General features: G+C 40.2%; 1 protein-coding gene across 2 annotated transcripts in view; it reads right to left on the minus strand.

The window, feature by feature from the left end:
* Positions 1 to 12599, minus strand: part of ITGA6 (integrin subunit alpha 6) — a 42145-nt gene that overhangs the window by 16111 nt on the left and 13435 nt on the right. For both annotated transcript variants that reach the window (XM_063400514.1, XM_063400515.1), the window contains exons 2-9: positions 8250 to 8377; positions 7754 to 7833; positions 5808 to 6063; positions 4236 to 4367; positions 1803 to 2013; positions 1170 to 1363; positions 949 to 1037; positions 33 to 160 (exon numbers count right to left, since the gene is read on the minus strand). In XM_063400514.1, the coding sequence (XP_063256584.1) occupies positions 33 to 160; positions 949 to 1037; positions 1170 to 1363; positions 1803 to 2013; positions 4236 to 4367; positions 5808 to 6063; positions 7754 to 7833; positions 8250 to 8377 (1218 nt within the window). The remainder of the gene's footprint in view (positions 1 to 32; positions 161 to 948; positions 1038 to 1169; positions 1364 to 1802; positions 2014 to 4235; positions 4368 to 5807; positions 6064 to 7753; positions 7834 to 8249; positions 8378 to 12599) is intronic.

The following is a 12599-nucleotide window of genomic DNA, read 5'->3' on the forward strand; positions in this document are numbered from 1 at the left end:
GGTGTAATTAATTAAGGTTCCATATATAATACCTGTACACGTTTACAGAATCTGACAGGGAACCAACAGCAACATCAGGGTAGGAATTTTTATCCAGATCCATATTTCCAGCAATAGAGTAACCAAAGAAATTGGTGTTTGTTTTTTCACCATCAAGAATCTAAAAAGCAAACAGATTGAGGGAATTCAGACATTTAAAAGTGACAGGACATTAAAAAGATGAAATAAGTAACAAGAGAACATGACTGTCTTAGGGCCAGAGAAAAAAGAGGGAAGAGATACAATGAAATAGGACCTGTGAAATAGGACCTCTGTGTTCAGTTCAGCTAAAGGATACTGAAGTGCCAAGATGAGTTGCTCTTCTTCCAAGCAGTTACCTGGCAATAGCAGTGCGTACCAGAAATTACTGATCTGCACAGAGCTTAGCTCATCTTTATTTACAGTATTTATGGACTATAAACATGTCGTTTCTTTGAACAGAAAAAGCATTCTAAAAAGTATTCTAAAGTACTCAAGCAGTATTCTAGGGAGTATAATGAAGTTCCATTCCCATGCTGCAAACTGGACACAGTGACCCTCAACAAAACCAAACACAAATCCCAAACATTATTTAAGAAGGAAGTGAAAAAGTAGTAGTGAAAGAGAAAACAAAGAAACTAATTTTTCAAATCACCAGATTTATTTTTTAAAAACACAGAACTTATTTATCTCCACATCTTTTTCCTTCTGCACATATTACTGGTGCCAATGGATGGCCCCAGAAATAAAAATATGTATTAATATCAAGAATTCCTAACCTTTACTCTCAGCAGTGCAATCTTTGAAGGGTCCTGTGACTTTCCTGCATACCTATCACCCCAATAATAGTAATGGAAAGGAAGATGGGTAGCCCTGACGCTCCTTTAATTTAGTTCAAGAATAATTATATAGTAAAGGTTATTGGATTACCTGTGCTGGCTTTGTGTTTATTCCATTCTCGGATCCGTGGTAAATGTACACTTTGCCAAAACCATCATATGGAGCCCCTACTGCAATATCTGGGGAAAAAAAGTTGCAACATTTAAAATCATTCTTCTCTTTCTGCAGCATGCAGTCAAAGGGTAGGATGTCACAAGTCCAGGGTTGGCCAAACGATCTCTCACATTTTTATTGTCACTGTTTCCACTTACCTGGATATCCGTCCTGATTAATGTCCCCGACGTTTTCAACCGCAAGCCCAAACATGGAGTCGGTGGTTCCGTTCAGGCGGAGAGGCTTCACCCCTGCCCACCTGCCCCGGCGGTTCATGTAGATGTACACAGCACCCCCGATATCCCCGCTCCTGTCAAAGTACTGCGGGGCCCCCACAACGATGTCCTGCCAGCTTAGGATTACAAGAAAAAAAGGCAGTGCTTTTGTAGGACTCTGAAAAATAACTGCTTAGACTGTGAGCTCAAGATCAGCTGCCCAAAGAGCTGCTGAACAAAGACTAAAATGTGCATTAAGCTAGTTGGGCATCAGCAGCCCCACTGACACTGCAAGCTGCTTTATTCCCCCAATGGCATACAAGGACCTCCTGTGGCTTTCTGGGGTATGAGACTGGTTTCCTGTTTCTCTGTTTACAGTAACTTTAAATAAAACTTATTAGAAAGATCATGACACTGTGTCCTGATTGATTCTCAAGACACTCACCATTTCCTCCAGGAAATCATGGAAGGTGGGACTTTTCATTCCTTATATTTCTAACGTGAAAAACCAAAGTGGAAATAAACAAGTTTGCTATCCCTTATTATACAGGCAGCAGGAGTTAACCACAGCCATACCCATCACTGTTGAGGTCCACAACAGCAACGTCATAGCCAAAAGAGGAGGCCAGCCCTTCTCCTTCAAACATGTGCTCCAGGGAAAGTGCTCTTTGATTTTTTTCTTTTTTCAGTAAAACAACTGCTCCGCTGTGGTTCGCTCTTGGGGCACCAGACACAAAAGTCATCTCATCTTGGGAAACAATTCCTTTACCAGAGTCCAAAGAGAAACCTTTAACAGAGAAAGAAATAAAATATAAATTAACTAAGTAACAGCTTGCATCCTAATATGAAAAAATAAACATTTCCCCTGCTATATTTAAGTGGTATATGGAATACAAGTTTTGTCTAAAACAGAGTGCTGTGGCTGGGAATTCTCCAGTTCTGTTTGGTGGTGGACGCGTATTTTCAAGTCAACTCCTCTGTATATTACATTTAGTGTTTCCCCACAAAGCACAGTACTTCATTGCTCTCCTGCTTTTCACAGACACCAAATACAGGATGCAAACAGCTTAGACACAACTACAGCTTTACCACTTGAATATAGCTTGAGTACATCACCTCTGGCAAAATATCCGAAAATCTCCTAAGTAAAGTCAGTCTTGTTCTATTTCAAACATGCAATTGTACTGCACAAGCATTCACAAATGAATGATGTATGCAGTATTTGAGAATCAGCTTACACAGTAATGGTGAAATGGGCAATTTTAAATTAATGCAGCCCTAAACACTACATGTTCAAATTAGTCTTAGAATACATTTTAAAATATCAAAAACCAATTTAAAAGACTATACTACATATACCAGTACAGCCAGTAAAGGCCAAAGTAGAAAACTGCCCACTTTGCAAGGAAGGAAGATACCAGCCAGCTGATGGGAGTCTGAAACACTTCACCACTACTGTGGAAATTCTCAATTACAGCAACTCACAATGAGACAGTTCCAGAAAAAACTCAGGGAGTCCCAGCTGGGGGAGGGATGAGAGGGTTTGGAGAAATGCATGACAAATCAGCATTTCTCTGAAGCTTTGTTACTTTGCTGTCTCCCCTTTATCTGAATCCATTTTTTTCATGCTTTACTTACAATGTATTTGATATGAGAGGGAATAGAGGGGAGAGGATCATGACAAAGGTCTGGAGATTATGTCTGACCAGATGCTGCCACCTCAAGTGGTCACAAACCTAAGTAGCTATTCATCATTACATCCACTGACTTGTCCACCTGTATGCTGGGAGGCAATGTTTTGTACACAAACTGATCTGGATGAGAATCAGATACAGCTGTCAAAAATAGAAGACCTATAAATATGAGCGAAAGATTGAAGAGAAAATAAATAGCAGTTAAACAAAGCACCTGTAACCACATTTGTTTACGGTCTAAACAGACAGAACAGCAGTGCCTGGGACGAGCTGGCTTGCCTGGAAGTGGTTCTGATTACTGCAAGGCAACATTTACATTTAGGAGATAAATGTTATGCAACTGGAAAAAGTTGATATGACTGTTCACAGCAAAAGGCACCAGCCTCCAGAGCACTCCTCACCTTAGCAATTCTTATTCCACCAGAAGATGCTATCAGCTTGTATAGTAGAAGCTGTTAGGATGATTTTTCTAGTTACGTTTACACCCAGTACTTACTGCTGATATTTAACAGAAGTTTATACCCTCCTTCCCTAACATATATGTAGCTCTAAGTTTGCTCTCTTCTTGACTTGCTTTTTTACTTTTTACATTCCCATCTGTTCAGCTTTCCATCACTCACGCCAAAAACAGAGGATCAACACACCACAGAAATCTGCAGTGGAACAGATGGATTCTTTACACTTAATGCCTTTCCCAAAATGCAGCACAGCCTTTCCAGTGTTCCTCACTGGTGTACAGAAAGGTCACTGGCCTAAGGACAGAGTCCTGCTTTCCTGACTGCACAAAGAGAAAGAGATTCACCTCCTGCAACACACACACAAGTAAAATATAAACAGTACTTATATTATGGTATTTTAAAGGTCTGTTGAAAGCCACTGGAGTTTTAGGAACTTGACGAATAATAGAATTGTACTTACCTGCCAGGAGAGAAAATCTGCAGCCTTAATAGTTACACTCAGAAACTCAAAATTTGATAAACATTCTGATCCTACATGGCAGAGACTGTGTGACTAAGGGCTACAGACCCGTTCATTGTACTGACCCATCACAGTGATTATTATCACTCCCTGGGATTCCTTAGGCCCTCAGCACAGCTCTTGAATCTCACATTACAACAGCAGCTCTTCTAGATACCTCAGCAGTATCATCTTACACTTAAAACTGGCCCATAAATGTAGAGGGAGGCTGTGAATTACCCAGAACAGTTCACGTGTTAACAGGGTGCACAATGGAACATCTGCTCCCATTCCAGATCATCACACCAGGCTGGGATCACAAATGTTTCAGAGATTTACCACATGTACTTAATCCTACCTAAGTAACTGTTAGCTGGAACAGGAACTAGATTCTTATCCTGGCGGCTCTCATCACCAACTTCGTAAGGCCCATCATCAAAGATACCCAGATCATAAAATGTCTGATTCTTTTGCTCTGCACGAACCACCCCTGAAAAAATGAAATGATAAAATAAAAGCAAACGAATGATAAGTGAGAAAAAGAACAAATAAATGTTCCCAACTTATATTAATTATGATGAATGACATTGTGACTGCTGTTAAAATGCGACAAACACAGAATAGTGCACTGGGTTAGTGTTCTGTCTCTGTTCTGTGTGCCAGAAGCTCATGCTGCTCTACAGAGAAGCCCTACAATGATGTGGAAAACATGGGATACTAAGGAAATTCTCAAAGAAAACATTGAACCCGTTTGGTCATAAACCACCCTTATCCTGTATTTCTTAGCCTTATAAAGCTTCTCTTAAAAAGGAGGTAAGTACATAGAAATTAAAAAATTACGTTTCATCATAACACACCAGTAATATATTTAGAGACAGTATTTAAGAAGAGAAAAGCTATTGTTCGATAAAAGGTGCGCTTCCCTTTCCTCAATTGGCATAATTAAGGTTTTGGCAAGCACAAGCATGTTTTTCCATTATACAGAAGAGTACTCTTAGGGCTGTCCTAGCACTTCTCTGCAATTAAAGTAAAATGGTGTCTGCACTCAGTCTGCTGTTTCAGGTCGGTCAGATTGTGTTGACAGATACCTGGAAGATTGGGTTTTCACTAAAGTACACCTTGTGCCAGAGCTTACTGCACTGATTTTACACGGTTCATACACCAGGCACAGGTGTACGAGGGGGGAAAACGCAGCGCTTGGAGGATCAGATGTTCTCAAGAGGAAAGTATTTACAGCTGTTGGTGTAATGAAGTGTGATGGGAAAAATCACTTCAAGAGACTGAACCGGTCATTTATACGCTTCTGAATATAAACTTACAAAGAATATCTAGGGTTTTTTCCCCTTCTGTTTTGGAGCATCTCCTAGATGACACAGAGTATTTGGCTCTTAGATTATCCATGAAATTTTACATGGACATGCATGGATTTAGATATGAATATATGTAGTATTGCTGCTATCTTCCTGCAATCTTTCAATATTTATTTTGGAAAGTACTGGCTTCCACAAACTTCACAAAGAATAAAGAGGAGAATATTGCAGAATAACCAAAGAGTTCAGCAGCTACCTAAAATTTGCTCAAATGCAGAAAAAGGGCTGGTCAAGTAATTCATACAAATTTAGTGGTTTGTTCCTGTATGGAAGTGTCCGAGTAAGCCCTCAATCCCACTGTAAGATTAAGACTAATAAGGGGAAAATTTGCTGTACATATGTGCAAAGTTCCATTATCTACTCATAAATACACACAAAGATATTTAAAGAAACTTCAGTAAGTGTTGATACAGAGCATAGCATTTTGTAAAAACAGGGTAAAATCATTACATGCCTATTACCTTCTCTCCCTTTAAAATAAAATAAACTTTGGACGCAACCTTTGAGAGCAGTCTCAGAGGAAGTGGAAATGGCAGGCAGGAAGGAAGCCAAAGTCATACCTTTCCAGTTGTAAGTGCCTGGGGCACCAAACACAATATAATGATAGTCTCTAGTAAAAGTAGCAGCAACACCTTGCTGACAGGAACCAAACTTCTCATGGCCTCTTAAACGACCATCACAAAAACTCCACACTCCATTATCCATATCATCCTTAATAGTGAGGTCCTGGCTGAGCACATAGCACCTCCCAATGATGTCTCGTGTTTCCTGCACTGTGTTTACATACTGCCTCTTCTCATAGCGATGTGCACACGTCTGCAAGACAGAAGAAACACTGTGTGATGTTTTGTGTCCTCTCCTCGGGTCACCACAGGAGGCAGGGCTCATCCAGCAGTCCCTCCTGTACCAGTGCTGTAAGTCACCCTGCAGACACACCAAAGGGCACAGTCCAATGTTTCCTACAGGCAACATATGGGAAAGGCTGGCCACCTACAGATAGGTCAAAGCAGCCTGCTTCACGGGCAAGGAAGGCCACAGGGTTAAATCCCTACAGCCCTTCCTGATACCAAAGGAAAGGGCTGACAGAGTTAAAGGACTGACACCCCTGTGCAGGGCACAAGAAGCTGCTACAACTACCATCTGCACAATACTATTCAGAACTTGCCCCTCACAGAAAAGTGCCACTAAGCAGAGGCTGAAAGCTTTTCCAGTGAAGAGGAGGGAAGTTGCTCCCACTTCCTCTGTTGGATGTTCCACTTACAGGGTGACTGCCACTGGGGCAGAGCTGAAGCACTAAACGCATCCTGTTCCTCATCCTTTTAGACTATCCCCTGGGAAAAGAATGCTAATCAAATATTTAACACAAAGGCTGAACAGCCATTGGCCAAGCAGTGTAACCACCAAACCATTGTGAAAAAATGTGAACAATCAAACGTCTTTGCCAGCAGTGTTTCTGGAAGAATAAGATGTAGCAGGTTGTGTGAAGAGCACAAGCAAGTCAGGTTTCTCAGCTGAAGACCTTTTCTATGGTTCCCATCAAGGCCTACATGTTAGGCAAACATGCAGCTGCTCCACACTAGAGCACTGCAGAACTGTCCTGCTGCAGTGACCTCCACACTGGTCACACCTCTCTAGTAAGTGCATTCCCCATTTACAAAGAAAAGACAAAATAGCATTAGATGATGACTGATTATTCAGTGAACAGGCCTGCTTCCATGTGGTCCTTCCCACTTTGGGTTCTGAGGCAGACCAAAGCTGGTTATTACTGCTCTAAATCCTTAAATAACCAGGTTCACGCCCTGAAGTCACCTGCCCCCAGGTTTGGAAGCAGTGACATTAACCTCCAATTAGAAGAGGGTGCTTCACTGCACACCTATTTTATGATGTATCTGGTATCCTGCAGCACCACAAGAGGTTATTTAACTGAAAATGTTACTTTTAAAACTCTTTCTTCCTACCTCCCAAGAACTTCTCTCTGTTTAATATAACATAAAGAGTATCTATGTATTGTATTAAATAAAGAATAGTAAGTAGTCTTACTGCAGTGCAATGACCATATTAATTCACAGGAGCTACTCAGTGGAAGTCCCCTGATAAAAGCTAAAGTGAAGCTGATTATCTTGGAAAATAGGCTGGTGATAATCTCTTACTTTTACAGCCTTATACACTATTATTCTCTATTTAGGGAAGTAGAAATACAGTAGCCAGTAGTATTTAAAAGAAAAAATTGTGTGTATAACCGAAAAAAAGTGTACCCCTTGAAAATAAACCATCCATCCTAGATTGTTACAAAGGTTATAAAGAGAGGCTAACTCATAGGAAAATAATTTGAAGCTCTTACAACCTCAAATGCCTTATTTTGCTAAGGAGACACTGAAGTTGTTACCTACAAGAAATCAAAGGAGTAAACTTAGGCAAGTTGCCTTTCAGCAAGCTGCACAGAAGCACAGACCATTCAGAACACGTGCTGTAGACCCCAGATGTAAGTTAGCCCTTCAGCACTTACCACCACATTTCCTCCTGGCCCCTGACTCTGGACAGTTACACCCATCCACTGGTCTTCTTTACTCTCCATCTTCGGGTCAGCTGCAGAGTATCATAAAACAGCTTCAAATATTAACAGTTCACTACATTTTCTTTTTTCTGAGTTTGTTTTTTGTTTGTTTTTTCTTGAAGCCCATGTCAGGAGAGACTCTTCCTACAGAACACCAGATAGTCTGCAGGTGGCAGTGTCTGTACATTCTATCACTAACAGCATCCATTTTATTAAACTTCTAGTTTATTACTTCATGTTACATCAATTTACAAACGAGTAAGAATCTACCAAGATTTAAGTGCCTCATACTACCTTAGCAATTAAGCTACAACTTACTCTGATGCAAAAAGCAGTTATGTATAAATTCCTAGGAGTAACTGTCTGATACACTGCCTCAGAAAAGTGCATCACATAAGAAGAACTAGACAACTGTTTCAATTCAAAACAAAAGCACTGAAGAACTTACTCTCCTCGTCAAATTTGACACGCATGCAATTTCTATGTGGAGATGCAATGTCACAGCTGTACAGCCCTCCTGTTCTGTTGGCTTGCTGGGCTGGAAAGGCCTTTTCCCGAGGAGCTCCAACCAGCAATCTGCAGGGAAAGCAAAATGATTTAAAGGAAGATGTAGAAGGAATATTAGAAAAGAGAAAGGCAACAGAATCAGAAAGTGTTTTCATCATGCTGCAAGAGGTTTGACATGCCAGCTCTTTTACAAACAGAAAAGGCAGGGAGGGGGAGGAGAGAAGCTGTATAGCAGTAATGCAGATTACAATTAAGGGACCTGCAAGCCAGTACCTGTACTGTTATTACTGTTATTGTTGTTGCAATGTGCATGGAGTGGTTGATTAAAAAGTAGGTGTCTGGCAGTTTTGGGAAAATCATCTTTTTATCAAGGCATCAAGCGGGGTATCTTTTGCCTTGCTAGAAATCGTTGGCAAGGGTGGGAAAAGTCACTAAAATGAGCAGAAACCCATACAACAGTAAATACAATTGTTCCCAGGCTGTCCTCCAGTTTTACACCAGTCCTAAGCCACTGTTTGCCTGAATTTAAAGGCACCTTAGTATCTCTAACCAAAGCAAGATCCCTCCTGTACTAAGGAGTGCTCATTAAACTGTTCCAAGCTCTGTCCAAACATGAACTCCCCCTCTCCACTCCTTTGGCAGACACTTCATTTTGAAGCTGAAAATGGTCTTCTCCAACAAACCTGTCATCAAGAACAGGCCATGCCCACAAAGAATTCATTTCTCTTGGGTGGATGGATGCGGAACCAGACTGTACTTCCCGATGCTCAGACATAAAACACTTGAAAGAAGATATCCCTGACATTACAGTATCAAGGACAGCAAAGCTGGGACTACAGCTGGATCCACAAACCTCAAAAAGAACCTCAAACCCTCTTTAATATCCAGCTCTAGTTTTGCTTTGTTGTGGCAGTGGGTCAAAGCACACTGCTGTCCCTCAGAATGCTATTTTTACTAAAAACAAGATTCACTTTTCTTCATGCCTAACAGTGAAGACTGGATCAGCTACGATAATATGTATATTTTCTTATTAAGAAAAATGTTTATTCACTGTCCCTAAAGTAAAAAGATTCAAAATGAGATTGATATGTTATCAGAAAACATGCTTTTTTTGAACCACAAAGTTTTATCTGTATTGTGAAACAACCAAATTTTCACTACTCCTATAGGACTAAATTCTCCCACAATCCATAATTTATACCCCTCATGGAGGTAAGCCCCCTGCATGCTGAAACCTTCAGGTTTGGACCATACACAGGACACACCATGTGGGTGGGGTTTGGTTTAAAAGGCTTTCTGCTTTTCCCTCTATGTACATCTGCAGTCTTTCTCAAACATTTTTTCAGAAACATAGCAGTTATCACAAGAGTTTGTAAACAACTATGATTTTAGAAAGACCATCAACAACTGAATTTTCTGATTTTGGCAACAGTTCATTTAATTGTAATTTCTTAAAAGTAATTCTACAAAGCATCTATTTCTGAGCTATTCCTAATCACAGAATAGATACATGTTCTCCTCGGTTCTGTTATTCCCCAGGGAAAGACACGACTCTTTTTAACACTAACAACATCACTTTAAGAAAGCAGAGGTACTGATTTCCTAACTACAGAAAATTTTATTACTTTTACTTTTTCATTCAAAGCCTGGGGGAGTAAAAATGATGTATTGAACTTAACTTACAGAAATCAAAACTCTTTTGTTTCAACATAGCAAACAAAACTAAAAGCTTCTCGAATTTAAATACCTAATTTGGTTTGATTCATCCAGCTGCATACTACTGACAGTAGTGGTACTGGGTCAAGAAAATAAACCCTGTTTTTTTCTAGAGGATAGTGAGACTGTTACAGCACACCATGATCCCGATGGCAAGAGAGGATCTTGCCATACTGAAGCACTGAGGGAATAAACAGCGTAGCCAACAGAACATGGAGTGGAAAGATGTGCCATGTGCTGTAAAATGCTGCAAACATTCAATGGCATCTCAGACACCACTGAGGTCAGCAGATGAAAAATGAAATTGCTCAGCCTTCTTAAAAAATGTAAGGCTTCTATCCAACACAATCTCAATGGAAACAGGTAGCCTTAGATTCTTCCCAATGTCCATACCCCCATCCAAATACTGCCTACATTATTTTCCACTGTAAACAAAGAATTTCAAAGCAGACTTATTTAAAACCTTCCAGATTTCAAAGAACTGTTATCAAGAATCCTGTCACTAATCTTCAAGGTTCATCAAATACAAAAACTTGAATTCTCTTAGGTATTTCACTGCAACTCCTTAGAACACAGGCCAACAGAAGTGCACACTGTGAGTAAGTGCTACAAAGGATTAGATCAGTTCAAGTATAATACTATGGTAAATCTTGAAATGTATTTTCAAGTAGCAACCAAAGATCCATTAAAAAGTGGCACAACTCCTTTGTACGTGTTTACTGCTTTTCTGCCCTAAAGATCAGAACAGAGAAGACTAAACCTATGCCCCTGGGTTCTGCAAGACAGGTTACTGAAGGTGATGATTATAAATGTTACAAGGATTATCAACGCTATCAGGAATCTAGGTATGAAAGCCACAGGCATCTAATCTTTGGCTGAATAAATCAAGCAAAACAAAAACCTGCAAACACACTGCCACTTCTGATCAACAGAGCTGCTATCCTTTAAAAGGTACATTTGAAAAATCAAAATTCCATTATAAAAGTGAAATAGCTTAATTTAAAAATAAAAAGTGTGCACAGAACTATGGAAGTATGACATGAACCATGCATCAGTGTGAATTTCAGCATGACTGCAGCAGTACAAATGAATCAGCTCATACATTGAGCTGTGCTACGTGCTCAACAGAGTCCTTCCAGAGAGAGGACACATTCCAGTCATTACTCTGTGGCTACTTACTCAGCTGTGATTTAATAAAAGAATTTTAATCAAGTTTGAGCTCATTATGCCAAAACCAGGTTAGCTTTTTCCACAGCTATGCATGTTCCATTTTAGCTTTCTCATTGGCAAGCGAAACGTCTTTCTGCAGGTCAGAGGTAAGGGTAGATGAGGGGATGCTCTTCCAGCTATCACTATCTCCTTATACTGGTAGATGAAACACAGCCACTTAAAGCCTAGGAACTTCTCCTCTGCAAATAAAAGTGACAAAAACAAATTCTTCATTTCTCTTCACCCATGCTCACAGTATGATTCATTTTCTTCACTGGGACTTCTCCCTGAAGCGCTGTGGACATGGTCTACTGTAACTACTTTCAATTAAGTTTGAATGCCCAAAATCATGTTCCAGAATTCATATTCAGACAACAAAATAAAGCCCAATGTCAAGAATGCAGAGTAGTAGATGAAAATCCAACACTGCAGCATGCAGACAATTTTACTGATTTTTCTATCCCGTGGCAGGTTTGCCTTGTTACTCGACAGAAAACAGAAGTTCAGCCATACAGTGCACTGAACATAACCATCTCTGAGCATCAGTTCCTGTCAGAGACTTAGCTTTTTATTATTTGAGTTATGATGAATTAGTAGCTAATATTGATTGTGAGTCCAACATCAGACAAAAGCAGTATTGCTATTCCTCATGTAATGACAGAAACAGATGCTTCTAACTACTTGAATCCTGATTTTCCCCATACATCTTGCTTTAATACATACTATAACCTAACTGGGTTTTCCCTGGGCCAATCAGACTGCACAGGTGTTAATCTACAGAAATGCAATTCTATAAACAGAATTTAATTTAAAAGAAGCATCTATCAAGTGACAGTGTTGGGAAAAAAAATCTGAATTCTCTCATACCCTGGCATAAAACTGCAATGTTTTTTAGCTCTAGTTATAATTAAAACATGTGCCTTCCAATTTCAAACAGGAGCTCTGATTTTTAACCAAATGAATCAGTCCAGTTGCTCTATCGATTAGAATTATTTTCATTATTCATTTCTCTTTATTATTATTAATATTATCTCTTAATTAATTATTATGCATCTTCTTGAAGATGCCTAATAATAACTGAAGTCCCACTGCCAATTATGAGCATCTGCTGACTTATAGGAACAGAGTTAGTCCCTTGCAGCCCCAGATTCCTGGCCAAATGTAAACTAATCCCCTAATCCCAGAGCTCCAGGCTTGGCACATGATGCCGTTTTAACTAACTGACCGTACCGAGGCACGGCTCTGGCTCGGTGGGTGGTGCCTGCCCCGCACAGACACCAGCGAGCCCGGCTGTAGCTGCGTGTGCGAGGTGCAGCTGGAACACAGCAGGGAGAGCTGCCCATGCTCTCCAGACAGGGAGCAGCAG

The sequence above is a fragment of the Prinia subflava genome, chromosome 6 (genome assembly GCF_021018805.1).
Source record: "Prinia subflava isolate CZ2003 ecotype Zambia chromosome 6, Cam_Psub_1.2, whole genome shotgun sequence".
In the NCBI taxonomy this organism is placed as follows: domain Eukaryota; kingdom Metazoa; phylum Chordata; class Aves; order Passeriformes; family Cisticolidae; genus Prinia; species Prinia subflava.